At 42.9% G+C, this 16,991-nt stretch overlaps 1 protein-coding gene across 1 annotated transcript in view; it reads right to left on the bottom strand.

The window, feature by feature from the left end:
* Positions 1–10,161, bottom strand: part of TNFAIP8L3 (TNF alpha induced protein 8 like 3) — a 48,913-nt gene extending 38,752 nt beyond the window's left edge. The window contains exon 1 of the mRNA XM_030016206.1: positions 9,920–10,161. Coding sequence (XP_029872066.1) covers positions 9,920–9,971 — 52 coding nt within the window. The 5' untranslated portion in view covers positions 9,972–10,161. The remainder of the gene's footprint in view (positions 1–9,919) is intronic.
* Between the last annotated feature and the right edge of the window lie 6,830 nt (positions 10,162–16,991).

Consider the following 16,991-nt stretch of genomic DNA (forward strand, 5'->3'; position numbering starts at 1 on the left):
GTTATCTGTGGAGACACTATTGTGTTCTCACTTTCTGGCAAATATTACATCTACCTGTTTCGGTATTTCAAAATCAAATTAACCTTCCTGTTCTCAGCATGCTTTACTAATCAAGATGACACCCATCTCGCTTGCAAGCCCACTGTCTGTATTGTTTGTTTGCCAGAGAAAGCAGGCTAGTTCCTCTGGCAAGGCAAATCTGTTTCTAATACCTCAAATTACAAAGACAGGACAATATCTTACTCCCATCTGTCTTCCCTTTCATGAAATATAATCTGACAGCATTTACTCCCTTTCATAGTGGCAGAAATCGTAAACCCAAGAATATTTGAGAAGAAGTGACTTAAGGAAGAAGAATCGGATCAATACTGGAAGAATTGAGACTTGCAAAAGAATAGCATATTGGCCAAGGCACAGGGGAAATGAGAGATCAGTTATATGCTAGAAAGATGTGGGTATCTGGAGAAGGAACACACGTTGTTAGTATAAAAGGTGAGGATGGGTGGAAAGGGAAAGAATTGGAAAAGATTCTAGAGGTTAGAAGATGGAGAGTATAGCTAAAATCTGGGTACCTGCATTCCTGCAAGGGACTTGGCCGCTTTGGTAGCATGTGGCAATCAAAGGGAGGGTGCAAGGAGGCTTTTGACCTTCCTTGCCTTCTGCGTGCCACAGCATACTGCATGTGCCAGACCTTTTTTTCAAAGCATGAGGCGTTTCTGCATGTCCTCCAAGGGTGCAGTTCCACTCGCTGTTCTTGATGTAGTCAAAACAGCCATTTTTACCAGCACAAGCTGTTGCATGTAGCAACATAACATTGGAAGTGGCTGTTTTCTGGCTCTTCATAACTATGCTTTTAAACACCTAGCCCTGAGCAAAAGCAGCACAACTTTCTCTTGGACTTGTTGAAGAGAATGATACCAACTAGTTAAAGAGAACCCTAGTTCACACTTTGGAAATCAGCCTCAAAACTACAGGAGATATCTTGGTCTGGAGGATAAACAGATACCAGCTGATTAACAACTAAATATTGAGACTGCCCTAAAAAGCTCTGATTTAATCCAAATTTTAAAGTTAAATCATGGAATTATGAAGAACATTGGTATTCATCTGTCCTTAAGATGATTTGTTCTTGGCTTTCGATCAATTCTGTATGATTTCTGTAAGGGGTACTGGTCTGGGTTGGTGGCTTTGTCTGGGATTTTTTTTTTTTTTTTTTAGTTGTATGGGTTGGGTGGGTTTTTTTGTGATGGTGGGTGGGTTTTTATGTGTGCAGGGGTGCAGGCAAGAGTAAAATCTCAGCTGTATCTGCCTGAAGGATACAAAGTGTTATGTCATTCCTTCTTATGCAGGATGATATCTGATACCAACCTTTAAGAACTGACATGGAAATAGACTATTAAAAACAAATACAGGTCAGAGAGAAGCCAGAGAGACCTCATAGCTGATGTCAGGCTAGACTTATACGATAGAAGCTGGTTTCTAATAGAGGTGAGGTTTAATCACTGAGCAAAACCTTCCTCTTTTAGTTATATAGACCCTGGCATACTTAGAGGGCACCAGTCAGTCCAAGTTAGTAAGAATGAGGCATACCGACACTCTACAAAGTTTGTGGAAGTGGTCTTTACATATACTTAGGCTTGAACTTTTAATCCCATTCCTAAACCTGTAATCCAAGTCAATGTTTTTTGTCACTGATTCTTTATAATTTTCTAAGAAATCCAGTAGCTCTGCATCATAATGCCTGTACTGATTATTTTTGCATCTACTACTAAACAGTTCCCCTAGCAGTGGAGATCATTAATGGAATAATGTATCAGAATGGTTTAGTGGGCATGGATGATGGTTGGACTCGATGATCTTGAAGGTCTTTTCCAATCTAAATGATTCTATGAAAATGCTGACAAGTATCAAAATAGTGAGGCATCAACTGTAACTCGCTTTGAAGTGAACATGAAGGTCCCTCTTGATACCTTTAACCTACTTCCCTCTGACTTCTGGGAGTGAAGTGGAAACAATGCACAAATACACAAAGTCAAAATTAAATGCAAGTAAACAAAACCACAGACATTCACCTGGCAGAACACTATATGGTACAGAGTTTTTGTTGGAGAAATCATCTGAAAGACGGTTATCTCGATTAAAAAAAAAAAATCAAACCCCCCTCACTTCGAAAAGTCCAAGAAACTTGCATTTGTTTGGTCTATATCTGTCAGTGATTTGACCATGTAAACTATGTGATCTAAAAGTAAATGGAAAACTATTTGGAAATGAAACAGTAACACAATAATAGTGTTAATACATGTCTTCAAAGAGAAAGAGAGAAAATTTAGTTCTTCCTGTAACACGAGCTGCTTGGATAAACAAAGTTAATGCCAGAAATGAGACGCTCATTGGTGGTAGTGAGGTATTCTGCTCATTTTTACTATTTGTGTTTCAGATTACCTTTCATATTAAACTAGCACCAGTAAGAAGACCAAAGGGAATGTCTTCATGGTGAAGTGTTTGTTTCGTATCATAGATGAAAATAATCTTCCTGCTCTCTTTTCTGTTGTTACATCAACAGATGTTGGCTAAAATCTACATCTGCACAGAGAGACTGCTCACTCCATTCTTCTGTAGGAAGGCGAGACAGAACCAACTGATAAAACATAAAACAGAATCTCTACCAAGGAGGCATTAGTGACCACTAGAAAGGACAGCAAAGTGACTTTTGCTCTTTCTTAGCCTTTTTCATTAAAGATGGCTGCCTTAAAGAGCAGAAAAATCACTGGCTACCAGCTGGTGTCTGAGCTCAGCTTGGCTTTTCAAGAAGATGTTTGAGTTTTGGGTATAAAGTCATAATTATTGCAACAAGTTGGTCTTGGCTTCCCGTGAGTCTCCTTCAGCTAGACTTGTCAGTCTGTAAGATGCCCTCCCATAATCTAACTGGCAGAGAGATTTCTGCAGAAAAGAACACATTTTTAATTGGGCAAGGCTCCAAACCCAGGTCTTGGCCCAAGGCAGCTGCCCTGAGAGAGGTCCACGAGCAGTCCAACAGCCTGGACAGCCTTGAGCAGTGCACCAGAAGTCATGGTGATAGCGAAGAATGTCTGCACCCTGCTCTGACCGCAGGGTCTCTGTCTGTAAATAAACTGGGACAGAACCTGTTGTACATGCATCGTACTGCCATCTGGATGCAAGCTAAATTCTTTCCCACGCTCCAAATGTTGTTTAATTCATACTGGCCACTGTTATCCTCTGTCTCATGCCAGGACATTTTGTGGGAGGCTATCTGGCATGGGCTGAAACAGTGCCAGGAAGTATATTAATAGATAAACAGTTTAGAGGACTGTGTACCACCGCTTGGGCCCGCAGCCAGGTCCTGTTTAGTTTACTAGAAAAGATAGCGAGCACTCTTAGAAAGTTACAGGGTTCTGCTACTTTCCGGGGACCTGGGAGGGCCTGTCACCCCAAAGCTGATGCTCTGGGTAAAATGGCTTCTTGGGCAGGCCAAGTCATCAGGAACTCTCTCTCATCTATCTGGCCTACTGTTTTTCTTTTTAGGTGGGGTTTATAGCTTTGTTCTTCCATTACGAACAAAATCAGGTGACTTACTCTTCCTTCCGTGACTTCTTAATCTTTGGTGTAGATGAGAAGAAAGATAAAAGATTTATTTCTTCAAATGGGAAGTGTGAGTTTTTTGAGGAGATGCACTCATTGCCTTGCACAGGTCATCCACTATTGCCAAAATATCTCATCAAATGGAACCCACTGTCATTCCAGGCCTTTGGCAAGGCAGACGGGAATGGTCGATGATTGCTGTGTGGCAGGATATTGCTTCATATTCCTGTCTATGAACTTCATTTGGCATCATAAATTCCTGCACCGAGGCTTGTCCATATCCACATATTAGAAAAAGTAGAAGCTTTCTGTTCACTGACTGCTAGCAGCATTATAATTTTGGGTGGGAACAGCTTAGTTTGCGGCTATGGAGAGCCCCTTACAACCATCATTCACCTAAGTGTACAATTGACCTCGCTGCCTGAGAAACAGGTTGTCTCTGACCTGGTGAAGTTGTGGCTGGCTTCTGCGTGCTGTTTGTGTGTCTGGGTGGCACTAGCATACCCTGTCCTGAAAGTGAGTAGTTCTGATCAAGAATATCAAACATTTATGCACTAAAATAACTTAACACAGCATTCTTCATATGCCTGCTATCCCCACCTGGGAGTCAGATTTTGCTTCACCCATGATGACAAATCCTTCTGAGGTCACATGTTTTCATATGCCATCCCCTCAAAAGTAGGAAGAAACTATCAAAGCTACTGAAAAGAGTGTTACCTCATACAGTATTGGCTACTGCTGCTTAGCAGTCTCATCCACAGATGTTGCTCTTGCATAAGCAGGTGAGCTTGGGCTTCAATCCAGCACTTCATGAAGTTTATATTTCCACTCGATTTTAAAAAACAGAAGCCTGAACAAGTTGACCTGTTCAACTAAACTATCTATTCTGCTTGTCCAAGTTGTCTACTCAACTTGACAAAAATGGGATTATTTACAGTCTTTACTATCATGACAGCATGATTAGATTTTTTTGCCTTCCAAAGTTTTTACTTTTTTTTTTTTTTTCAGTTGGACAAGGCTCTCAATCTGACAGTCGCTGTGCTAAAGAGGGGTCTGTGTGTGAATCAGCAGCCCAGGTGTTTCCTGGAGGGAACAGTAAAGAGATCCAAAAAAAATTCACCCAGGCAGGCTCTTGGCTTGTGTGCCTGCCCTAGCTGCTGTTCTTACAGGCAGCTGCTGCCTGCTCATCCTGAAGTGTCTCTTGCCCACTCTGTCTTGGCAGAGAAATTTGGACACATGCTTGCCTCAGTTTGCAGTGTGATCCAAAATGCCCTGTAAGAGTTTGGAGCATGGGTTCCCACAACATACCAGTTCATGTCTTGTCTGTCCATCTTTTTTTCAACTAGCTTTGTTTTTCCTTTGTTTTCCAGCAGAAGGGAAGGGAGAGCCCTTTATTAGACAGGTACTAGAAAGCACTTCATAACAGAAGCATCCAGTAGTGTCTGCACCTTCCACTCAAAATAGTGTTGTGGGGTTTTCGGTTGGTTTTTTTTTTTTCTAGCTTCCATACTTACAGTATGCTGTTATCTACCACTTCTGCTGGCTTGTCTAAAGTCCAATAAATACTATTGCATATTTGACTTGGAACTTTCGATGTCAAATCAAAACAAGGCTTTGTTAAATCAAAACCCTCCTCATTCAAACACACAAGTATTCCCTGGGGCAAAGTATACCTTTTGTCATGTTAAATGTTGTTCAAATGACCGGTGTGATGCTGCAAAAAGAGTTATAAAATGCTTACTTGCACTTTATATCACATAAGCATGTTACTGGTGCCTCAAATAATTAAATGCTAAATATCTTACAGTACACTTTCTAATTCATTTTATATTTACAAGAATATATTAGCTCTTGAATGGCATTTAACTCTGTAAAAGTGATTACAATATGTAACAGACTTAAAAGATTAGTACCACAAAAGTACAGGCAGTTCATGTAGCATGATAAATAATTTGCAGAAAAAAAAATTTGCTAAGCATTGCAAATCAAATAATTTTACAGCTCCAGAAAAATTATTCATGTCTGGGGCTGTTTTACAACAGTAAATAATGTTTAAACATGTTGTTGTTTTTACTAAGTATATATTTATTGGCCAGGGTAGAGTTCAGATAATTTATCAAATAATTTAAAAATGCATTAAGATTTTTGTGCTGGGAGTTGTAGGGTACGATCTTGGCCCTACTGAATGCAATAAGACTCCCACTGCCTTTATGGATGCAAGCCTAGTGATAAGGTTGTCTTCATTTTGTTATCCGTGGCATCATATGAAGTTGTAGGCTCCACAGTGTTAATGTTTAAAACAAACAAACAAAAAATTCTGTCACCAGTTTAGAGGTCTACTTGAAGTCCAAGCAGGTCTCTTTCCTAGGCCAAACGTCTTTGGACTTCAGTGGGAAGAAAGCCGGAGAAGGGACTAGCAACAGTTTACTCTCCAGGATATGTTAAACTTCATTAAATTAATCTGTATTGTTTCAAAGACCATACAGGCAATTTAGCCTCTAGTTATCGGTTAATAGTGCAACATAATAGCTCCATTAAAATAAACATGGAAATCTACATTCTGACTTAGTAGCTTGTAGAAAGGCTTAAATCAATATCGCATAAAAGCTATATGGCCAAATTCCTGCCTGTTTCAACCAGGGAACCTAGGACAAGGCACACCAAATGAAGGTCTGCTCCCTTCTTTCTCTTACGTGCAGAATCTCCAAATCCACTGCAAAATCATTGCTGTTGGTGATGACCTGGATTTTTGTGAAATGTTACTCTGAAAGATGGCATGGAGGATCATACTTTCATGTGGTAGGCTGCCTATGAAAGAGCTGGGAAAAGGTAGTCCATTGCTCTACGGAGGAGTTTTTTAAAGAAACCAGTCTCTCAATAGGTGGACATTATAAAATTAGAACAATGTTCTATTTTAAGATTGCCTGTTCAGTTCTCAAAAGCTTATCTATAGGATAAGAAAAGAAATGTGACTAGTTGCATGTACAGTAAAACTCAAGAAGTTTCACTGAGGGTAGTGTTAGTAAGCATGCAACTTTTTTCTTTTGCATTATAATATATAATTTTTTTCAGAATTGTGCAAGACCTGTTTAATGCTTTTAATAGGAGTCTGTCTCATGAATAACTTTTTTGAAAAAAAAAACGAAACAACCCCCCCCCCCCCCCCCCAACCCAAACCCAAACTTTTGGACTATGTAGACAACTCAAATGTGAAGCAGTAACAGATGGGTGTGAGAAGACTTGTGGAGGGCAAGGCCGTGGAGCTGGATGTTCTTGTGTGGTGCTTTTTGTTGTTTGTTTGTTTGTTTGTTTTAAAGCACGGCTAACATCTTGCACTACTCGCATATAAGGAGCTTTTTGTTTGCACCAGAGAACTATGAAGGTGCTATCGTGACAACATGTTCAGAATAAATACAGAAAAAATAGTTCTGCCTCCTTGGAGACTCGGCTTTAAGTGGGCTATTAAAGGAAATGAGGCTGCTGGGATCTGGGAGTAAGACTCCAGCTGGCTCTTGGAAGCCAAGCATGTGTGGCAGATGGCGGGAGCGTACAAGGTAGCCTCCTGTCCTGTGCACACCCGTCCGAGTCCTGGGAATGGTAGGGGTGCTGTTCCACCAGGACAGAGCAAAAGGCTGAGTATTGCACGAGGAGTACAAACCCTTAAATGGGATGTGTTTTTAAACATCTGTATTGCATTAGCATCACGGAGCCCTAGTGATAAAGTAAGCTGTATCATGCTGGGCTTGAACAATCGGACAACCTAAGAAGCGGGCAGTGGCTACAAGGAGTTTTAACTGTGTAAACTGAAGTCACCGCTTTACAAACTTAGAAGTGCGGAGACTGGTAATGAAGAGAGTAAGCTAAACGTTCAAGTTGGTGTCGCTTTCGGTACAAAATCCTAGCTGTTCTGAAATTGGTGGCCAAAATCGAACCATTCATCGAACCATTTGGGACTTCATCCCAAATACTCCTCTGAGGCACTCCGCTCGCCCTGTAAACTGCAGGCAGAATGCCCCTGGGTCCTGCGGGGTGCGACACCTCCCTGAACAAGGTGGTGACTGAATCCCACACTATAACCCTCAGCTTCTGTGCCTGCAACAATGACTGACAGCGTGACTGCTGAACACCCACGTACAGAGCGATACAGCGCTGTACATATGGCAGAGTACAGAAAAAAGACCAAATGAAATCTAGCAAGAATGTATTTTTCCGAAGAGGACGGGGGATACAAACAGTAAGTAATTCTTTAGTGCAGAAAAAACGATTGCAACTGGTTAAGACAAAACCACCGAGTTTTCAGTGTATTCCAGTTTTCTTCCACTGCATAGGCATCTGCCATGTATGGTCAAAATACCAGGTTTTTCTTCTCTTAGACAGTACAAAGAAGGGAATAGAAAAGAGGAGAGGAGACTGATGAACATCAACTCTTGGCAGCTAGCAAGCGATGACATAAAAAGCACTTATGGCAATCTCTAAGCATAGTTATTTTTAATTTATTTAAAAGAAAATCCTATTCAGAACAGGAGTAAGTTGTTGGCAGGAGCTATATTACATCAATTTGTCTGTAAGTGTAATGTTGGTAACTTGCGCTTCATGCACTGCTTTGAATATTTGGATGAAAAACTATAGCTGTCGGTGGTCTTTGTTAGTAAGTTCAGCCTAATGGAGCCTTATGAATATAAGGAGCTCTATGACCTGTTGCAAGTCTTAGTTCATTCTCTAGATCTCAAGTAAGAAAATACAAAGCAAGATATCAAGAGTAAATACCCCTAATATTTAAATCTGAATGGGATTTAAGACTGTGCTATAACATCCCACTCTGTTGGGAGACCAGACAAGATGACACCTATTTATCTTATGACTTCCTACCGTTGTTCATCACTGCTATATTAATATGACAGTTAAAATATTTTGCAAGATCTCTGGCGTTTTTTTCCTGTTGTAGTTAAAATATTGTTTGGTGTTGCAACCTTTTTTTTGGGGGGTGGGGGAGCTGCCAGCTGGGATAAAGGACATGTCTAAACTGGACAGATCATGGTGAAAAGTGGTTTTTTGGGGGTTTTTTTGTTTGTTTTGTTTTTCTCGAAGAAGATCTCGTAACATGATGTGGTAACTTTCTATTTGGATTTATTATGATCACTAGGACAATTTCAGCCATCACTCGAATTGCGCTTACTTGTGTCTGATGCCAGTGAAACGGCTTCAGGGAAGGTGCCTGCGACTTCCACCGTGGGAAGCTGGAGGTCAAACAGGTCCCTTCGGCACCTCGCGTCAGTCAGATGCCGGCCGTGTGTGCCATGCCACTGCAGCCTGCTCTGCTGCTGGCAGGGCAACGCCACCGCTGTCGGAAGAAGAGTTAGAGACCTCGAGGTGTGCGTGGGGAGAAGGGGGTGGCCTTGAGCCCGTGGCAGCTCTCCGCGGACCGGCACTGGGACGCATGCTGTGCTGGTAGAGCAAACGTGCCTCTGCGTGTGCTGGATTTCGTACAAGTTTGTCGTCCCCATTTACTGTTTGTGCAGGGCGGCGTTTGATTACGGCGCATCGGCAACGGTTTGTTTCGCGTAGGACACAGGAATGTGGAGATTTGGAAGTGGCGGGAGAGATTTTTATTTTTTTTTCCTTCTGTCTCATCTAAGATCTATGCGGGCTGCCGCGGCTAGACAGCAGCATTTTTAGGGTTTTTTGGTGGCAAGTGAGGACTTGAAACCCAAAGCCTAGCGGCCCGATGGCCCTGCGTGCCGGCCTCCGAGGGAAGGGGGAGCCTCCCCTTCTGCACAGGGGCTAACCGCTGCGGTCCCGGAGCCACAGCAGCAACACAACCCTAAGCAACCCCCCCCAAAAACTTCGCAGCCTCGGGATATAAAGCACAATGCGTCGGCTTCACGCCAGCACTGCCGATTTAGCCGGCTGTCACGTCGCGGCTGAACGCAACCGGCCGGGGGGCAGCGCGGAGCCCGGGGCCGGGCCGCACCCCTCCCGCTCCCGCTCCGGCGGGGCGCCTCGGCCCGAGCGGCCGCCGGAGGAGCCGGTTCCCGCTCGCACCGCCCGAGGGGCGGCCGGGCGAGGGGAGGCTTCTCGCCTCCGCCGGTGCCCGCCCTCCTGCGAGGCCGCGTTACGGCGGGGCGGCAGGGACCCGCTCGCCAGCCGCGGGACGGCGGCGATCTCCCCTCGGCGCCGAGCCTGGCAGCCCTGCCCCGCAGCCGCCTCGGAGGCGGCGGGCGGGAGACCCCTTCCTCCTCCCGTCCTTCGCGGGGCTAGGCGGCACCGGTCCGTCAGGCGGCGGCACCCACCGCCCCCCCCCCGCCCCGGCCCCGCTTACCTGCGGGTGAGACCAGCTCGCCCTCGCTGAGCTCCCCGGAGTCCGAGTCCATGCTGCGGGTAGCGGCGGGCGAGAGGGAGCGACGAGGGGCAGCTCGGGGCGGGCAGCGCAGCGGCCGGCCGCCGCTGGCGGGAGGAGCGCCCGGAGCCGGGGAGCGGGAGCCGGGAGCGAGCGGAGCCTGCCGCCTCCTCCTCTCCTCCCAGCCCGGGCGCTGGGTCCGCGCCACCACATGCAGCCACCTCGCTTAGTGCCATTGGCTGCAAAGGAGGAGCGGAGACGGGCGGGCTCCGGCGAGGGGAGGAGGGAGCGGGGGCGCGGCGGGGGAACGGTTTCTTCCGCGGGCTCGTTACACAAGTTCGTCTGGCGGCCGGCTGCGTCCCCCGCCCCGCCCCGGCTTGGCCGCGGCCTCCGGCTGGGCGCCGCTGGCGGCCGGGCCCCGCGGCCGGGAGCGGAGGGCTCGAGGCCGCTCCTCCGGCAGAGCCCGGGAGCGCGGCGGGGACCGGGGCGACGGTCCCTTACGCCGGCTGCCATCGCGTCTCCCCTTCCCGTGGCCTTCCCCCTCTTCTCTCGCGGGCTTCTCCCCCGACCTTCGGTCGCCGCTTCGCCTCTTTGCGCCGGCTCCCTCTCCTCCGCGATCCCTGCCCTCAAAACTGAGCCGTTAGAACGGTGGCGGCCGGCAGGGAAGCGTCAGTTCTCCTTGGGCATCGCTGCTGCCTGTCCGCACGTTATTCGCAGGCTCAGGGAGACGATGCGATATTTGGTAAACGAAGACTACGTTAGAAGGCTGTTTTGAACTCTTGAGTCTGAGGACTTCGTGGCTCGAACTCTGCAGGCTTTGCTTGTGTCCTACAGGCTACTGCCGTCCTGAGCCATCCCTTCGCTCAGGTGGTTGAGGCCACTTGTTCAGCTCTGAGGTTAGGTAGGTCTGTCTTTCCCTTTGCTTTTACTCCTTTCTACTTTCTCTTGCTCTCGTAGGCCAAGGATCACTTGAATTCTAGCACAAAAACCCCAGGAAAGGAGTAGTAAGAATACTTTTCCAACTGGGAACCAAATGTCATCCTAAAACAGACCTCATCGATCTAACCGATCCATAGATACGTCACATCCTAAAAACCAGCCAGTGCCTTGAATGGTTATCTGTAGATTACTGCAGTCTCAGGCCAGAGGTTTATGCCTGTAGTGGGAGACCACGGATACCTCTTTACTCTGTAACTCTCCCCCCCCCCCCCCCCCCCCCCCCCCCAAATCATGCAGATCTTCGTTGCTGGAGAAAGCAATGCCTGGACACTGCTTTGAAGCTGCATATATGAAGTTACCAATTGTCATCAGACTGCCTAACGCTCTTGACAAATGTCAAGACTTTCTCTGTTAGTGTATAGGGTGATGTTAAAAAAAAAAAAAAAAAAAAAAAAGGAAAAGGGTTCTTTTTAAACTCAAAGGGTCCTGTCAAATTCTTTTCAGTGATGGCTTCTCCTGTGCAATGCTGGGTGTAAGATTAGAACTACAATAGTAAAAACGAAGCCTGAGTTTGCCTTACATTCTAGGGTGAATCCTAGCATGCTCCCCTGCCTTCAAATCAGGTTGAGCCTGAAGAGATAGAAGACCTCAAGCTTTCTGGCCCTGGAATGCACACATTGATATGTTGAGTTTAGACACAGACATCTTCAACCGCTGGTGTGAAAAGTTGGTTGTTGAGTAATTTGTAACGTTGCTGTCATACCCTGGGCCTGTAGCGTTAAGACGCTTTTGATTTTTATTCCATGAAAACAAGTTCTGACTTCTGTTTGTAATTGCTTTCATTAAATTTAAAATGACATTCCAAATAGTGCTGATTATAACCTGCTGATTAGACACGCTGATTATAAATTAGTATCATATAAGGAAAAACATCACAAATTTAAGTGATTCTAGGATTCTATTGTGAGGAGCCAGAGCAAAATCTGAATGCAGAAGATGTGGGGAATCTACAAGCATGGTATAAACAATGTAGCAACAGAAGAATGCCAAGATTAAGTCATGAAAAATAATCCCAGACACCACACCAAGAACAGAATCTGAGAGCTGGAAAGAGTTTAATCTCTCTGTCTCTTTTTTTTTTTTTTTGGTGTTGTTATTTGCGTTTTACCAGCATAAATGCAACCTAAAAAACCCACCCTGATAAGAATATAACAGTTTAAGTCTAAAAGGAAGAGTAAGTTTGTATTTGAGTGCAATTAATTCAATTTCTGGACTGTCTTTAATCGCTTGAAACTCTAATGGTAACTTCTAACCTGGACAAACTCTGACTTTCTAATGACAATGACTGTAATCGGGTAAGCAAAACCCAAAATGTTTTTTTGCAGGGATGCGTGTTCAGTGGAACCCTTCCTGCTTCCCCAGTGGCAAAGGGTGCTGCCTGGTAGAGTGTGTTCTGGGTCATGTAATGAGCTCATACAATGCAGCTGTGTATGTGCTTCCAAGGTATTTTAGGCACTGGTCTTAGCCTATTTTCTGGGGGGGCTTTTTTTTTTCCTGAGTGCATAACCTATGCTATAATTGCAATTAAATGTTAAATGCTGAATAGTCACACTACTACTGATCATAGTTCAGTTGGTGAAAGGACAGATTATTTTTCATGATCCTCTGAAAGACAAAAGTCTTGGCACGGAATAGTTAAAATGAAAACAAAATCCCACTTATTTTAATTCTTGTCAATTTTTTTTTAATCCTTGTATAACCACACTAATAAATATTATGATGGAAATGGTATAACTTAATATTGTATTGCGTCAGACTTGTGATATATACATTGGCCATTCTCATTACTATGCTGTAATTACTTTCTATTCCACAGTAAATGCTGTTTCAAGATTACTTTCCCTCTTTATTTCTGCTAACTGTAAAGCAGTTATTAAAGTTTTCAGCTGTAACAGAATGAGCATATTGTTTCATTTCAAAACATATGGTTAGAATTCAGCTTTTTTCCTTTTTAATGTTCTCTGCCCAGCAGAGTCCAGCACTTGGTTTAACATGTGACCTGGAAAATTCCATATGCTTAGAGTTCTGAACTTCATAGTTTCCACTCGTTACAGTACTGGTGCAGAGAAAAGCACAAAGGGTTTATTAACAGCAATATATGTACTAGCTAGATGCATGTTAAATGAAGCTCCACATGGAGAAAGTTGATATTTCATGACTTATTTATTTTTTGCATTTAGTACAAAAAGTGCAATTACATATTCGTTGTTATAAGCTAAAGCTCTGTGACTGTTTCCTTTATTACTAGGGTAGACCTAAAGATTGTTGGGATATTTAGAAACTGGAACGTTTTTTCTCAAGGCTCCGTTAATACATTTGCCTGCAAATCTTCTACAAATATGACTTACCAGGGGAGCTGGTAACACAGCCAGTTGGAACTGCCCCATGTGTTGCATTTATTCCCAGTTATATGATGCTGTCTGTAGCGGCTACATCGCTCTATGGCTTCTCCATTCACATTTCAGCTGCATCTGGTCTTGATCTTCATTCCATATGGAACTTATCTGAAATCCTCCTCTGCCTACTCATTGTATCTGAGTGCTGGAGATCTGCCTGTGAGAGCTTTTAGGATTCATGCTTTTTCACTGTTCTATCTCCAAGTCATGCTGGCATGTTCACACAAATACAATTTCTTCATATTCTAAATACCTAAGTAGCCCGGCTACCGTAGCATCTACGTCTAGTATATTTATCCTTACAGGACTATTGTGAAATAAGGATAATAGTATTTCTCTCATTCAGAGAGAAGGAGAAGAGGTACTGAGAAGCTGTGATTTAAAGTCAAATGTGGAGCACAGTCTTTCACCTGTATCTCTTGAGACGTACCTGAGCTGTTAGGTTATCCATTTCTGCTAAATAAAAGATTGGCAAGCTGCCTCTGTGCTTTGCTACTCAAGCTTTCTTCCTTCAAATTGAGCCTTAAAACCTATCCCAGGAAGCAGTATCTCTTTTCTTTCCATTATTAAATCTAAGAGAACCCCCTCTGCACTACCATCTTTGTGTTTCACTTGTCTGATTTAGACTGTAAAAACAGGTGGGTAGGTTTACATCATCTTTTTGGTTCTAAATATAAGAATGTAAGATTATATTTTCTTCTTGCAAATAATTTCTTAACATTATTTAAAGAAGGTCTACCCTAGGATGTCCTGTTTCTGATGCTGTTACCTAATATTTTGCTTCACAGTGTATGAAATTATGTCTTTCATATCCAAGCGCCATTGCTACTGAATGTATTAAACAGAGAAGCATTTCCCACAGGCTGATATATTCATAAAATGTACTGTAGCAGGTATCAGATTTTTTTTTTTCCCCAATTTCTTTGTGACATCAGCGTATGTGTATATATTTCATGAAGAAACCTATCTGCGCCATTATTGGCAAAGGCTGAATAACCAGTGTCAAGGATCAGTCGATTCTCTGTCAACAACTTTGTTGTGCCAGGAGCTTAGATTCGTACTGATGTCTGGAAGCTAGTCAGTGTGCATGTACATATATATGTTTTGCATGCATTTGTATAATTGTTGTGTAACGCATCTATTGGTGGTCTGCAAATGCTCTTCATGTTTGATTTAGAATTCAAATAATGAACAAGATGTCTGCATTACTTCAGTTCTTACTCATGTGCCAGTAGATATTCAAACACCTAGATTTTTGTAATGTCTGATTTAGGCAGTGCATGTAGATCCTATGTTGGAGGGATAAATAAGGTAGAGTGCAGTATTTTCTGTCCCCCCCCGTCGTCCCCCCCGTCCCCATCCCCCCCCCTTGTTTTTTTTTAAGTTACCATAAGAGATGTAGGGCATCAGTTCTGAATACCTACCATAGTATGGACATATTTTTAGCCATTGAACTTGCTGCATTATGTTCTGCCTTTGTCTGGTGTTGACTTTTCTTAAAGAAGAGCTGAGGAAGCAGTCACGGACTGAGACTGCAGCCTGGTACTAGTACTAACCTATGCTGTGATGTTTTTGGAATATCACATTTAAAGCTAGGACTGAAATTTAGCTTCAGTCGGCTCAATGCCTTGTAAGGTGCTTTTATGATATTTTAATCCCAAAAGAAATAAGGTAGAATAGAAAAATATTGTACTCCCGTGCAACTTACGTTGCGTGGAACTGCATTACTCTTGATACGTTATCAGAAGGATAATTTTGTCAGAAATTGATATTTTCACCTGCTTAAGTAGGCTGGGACTGTGGGTTGATTAGCACAGGAAAAGTTTAATAACAGTAAGTAAATAGTCTGATCCAAATTCTGACTGCTCATACTAAGAAAGGAAGAAGGAACAATAAATATCTTTCCCCTTGATCTGATGCAACACTGAACAAAGGCAGCAACTTCTAAAGAAGGAGCAGTTAAATTGGGAGGCAAGCTTGCTAACATCTATGCTTACAGACACAGGAAAACAGCACAGCCAGAGTAGTGCCCCCTTTTTGTGTGTGTGGTGGGGTTTGGTTTTTTTTGTGTGTCCCTAAAGCAGTAACTTGTCCTGTTTCCTCTTACCTTATAGAAAGAAGACTCCTATAAGAACTGAATGGCACAAACATTCATGTCCATTTTTTGGCCATGAGGATGTTACTACTTTTCTGTTCACTTAGAGTAGGATTTTGCTTGTAGAATAAGGTTTTCTATATTAAACTGTAATTTAAATTGCCTGGGCATTTCATAGTTTTGTACTACTATAGTGATATTTGCTTTTATTTTTTTAAAGATACTTTACCATTCTTTTGTGGGATGATGATTTGTCCTGTGCTTAGAAGGATGCCTATCTTGCAACTTCTGTATGCAATTTGCTGTAGACTGGCAAACTCTTGCACTCACAACCTTGCATTCTAAGCAATTAAAGAAATAAAAGCTACCTTCCCAAATTGAAAATGCACCTATTAATTCTGTTGGTGGCAAATGTCTTCTGAGGAAATCCGATGTGGAAATTTTATCATTTAGGCCATGACCCTCACTTGTTCTTATGAGCAGACAGTGAGGCATTATTATTTTAAAGCCCTGATAAACTAGATACTTAATGGTAATTTTAAATTTCATTACAGGTGGGATACTAATAATATTAAAGGATAAGACTGATTAGCCACAACACGAATTTTGTTTCTGCTTTCTCTCTTCTCGGGTTGGAAAAATAAACTTTAAAGAATTTTTCTCGAGGGAATCACTGTAAAATACAGGATAAAGCAGGGGATTGTTTCTGTTTTGCCCCCATTCTGATGGCGTCTAGAGAAAGCTAGGGGACGGTTGCTAGTCACAACCATTTACCTGTCTTCCACTCTCTTTGGGAATCAGTTTTAGTTCTTGTGGTTGTCACTGAAGTTATTTTAAAATATGTCACATTCCTTACTTTCTGTGTGTTATGGTCTTCGTTATGAGGGTTGATTATCTGATGGCTACACTTAAGCCTTTGATCATGTCTAAGATGCAAGTAAAATACAGTTAAACCAACAACAGATGCTGCTTGTTACTGAGCTGTGTTTCAGCAAGCTTTGAAACAGTTTTCTGCTTCTAGTCTGGAAGATGGGTCATCCTTGTTTTCATCCCTGATTTCAAATTATGTGTAGGAGGATTCCACAACTTCATGATACTCTGAGAGAACAGAGAAAATTTTGTTGCTAGGAAACTATGGAGGACCTACACTGTACTGTCTTTCCAGAATGTTTTATAGTTAACATCAGTTATTTCATTAACTTTTCTAATCCTCTTCTTTATGCAAACATCCACTTTTTTTTTCCTGTAGCCACGATATTTGTTACAAGCTTATAGAAGTGTACTAGAAAATACATTCTTTCTGTGGTTATTTCTGTATTGCTTTCTTCTATTCTTCAACACACAAAAAAACCAACGCACCAAAGATTTCAGATTATGTTGTGTTTGGAAGGCTAATATTTATTCACGTGATAACGTTGCCTAGACATCCTGAATTATTAGGATATGGTAGATCATGCTTTCCCACAAAAGATAAATGCTGAGATCCATAGTTGCACATCTTACATAGAAACTTAATAAGACTTTTCAAATTGGGTATTATCAGGAAAAGTCTTAAAGCATATGG

The sequence above is a fragment of the Aquila chrysaetos genome, chromosome 5, assembly GCF_900496995.4.
Source record: "Aquila chrysaetos chrysaetos chromosome 5, bAquChr1.4, whole genome shotgun sequence".
In the NCBI taxonomy this organism is placed as follows: Eukaryota; Metazoa; Chordata; class Aves; order Accipitriformes; family Accipitridae; genus Aquila; species Aquila chrysaetos.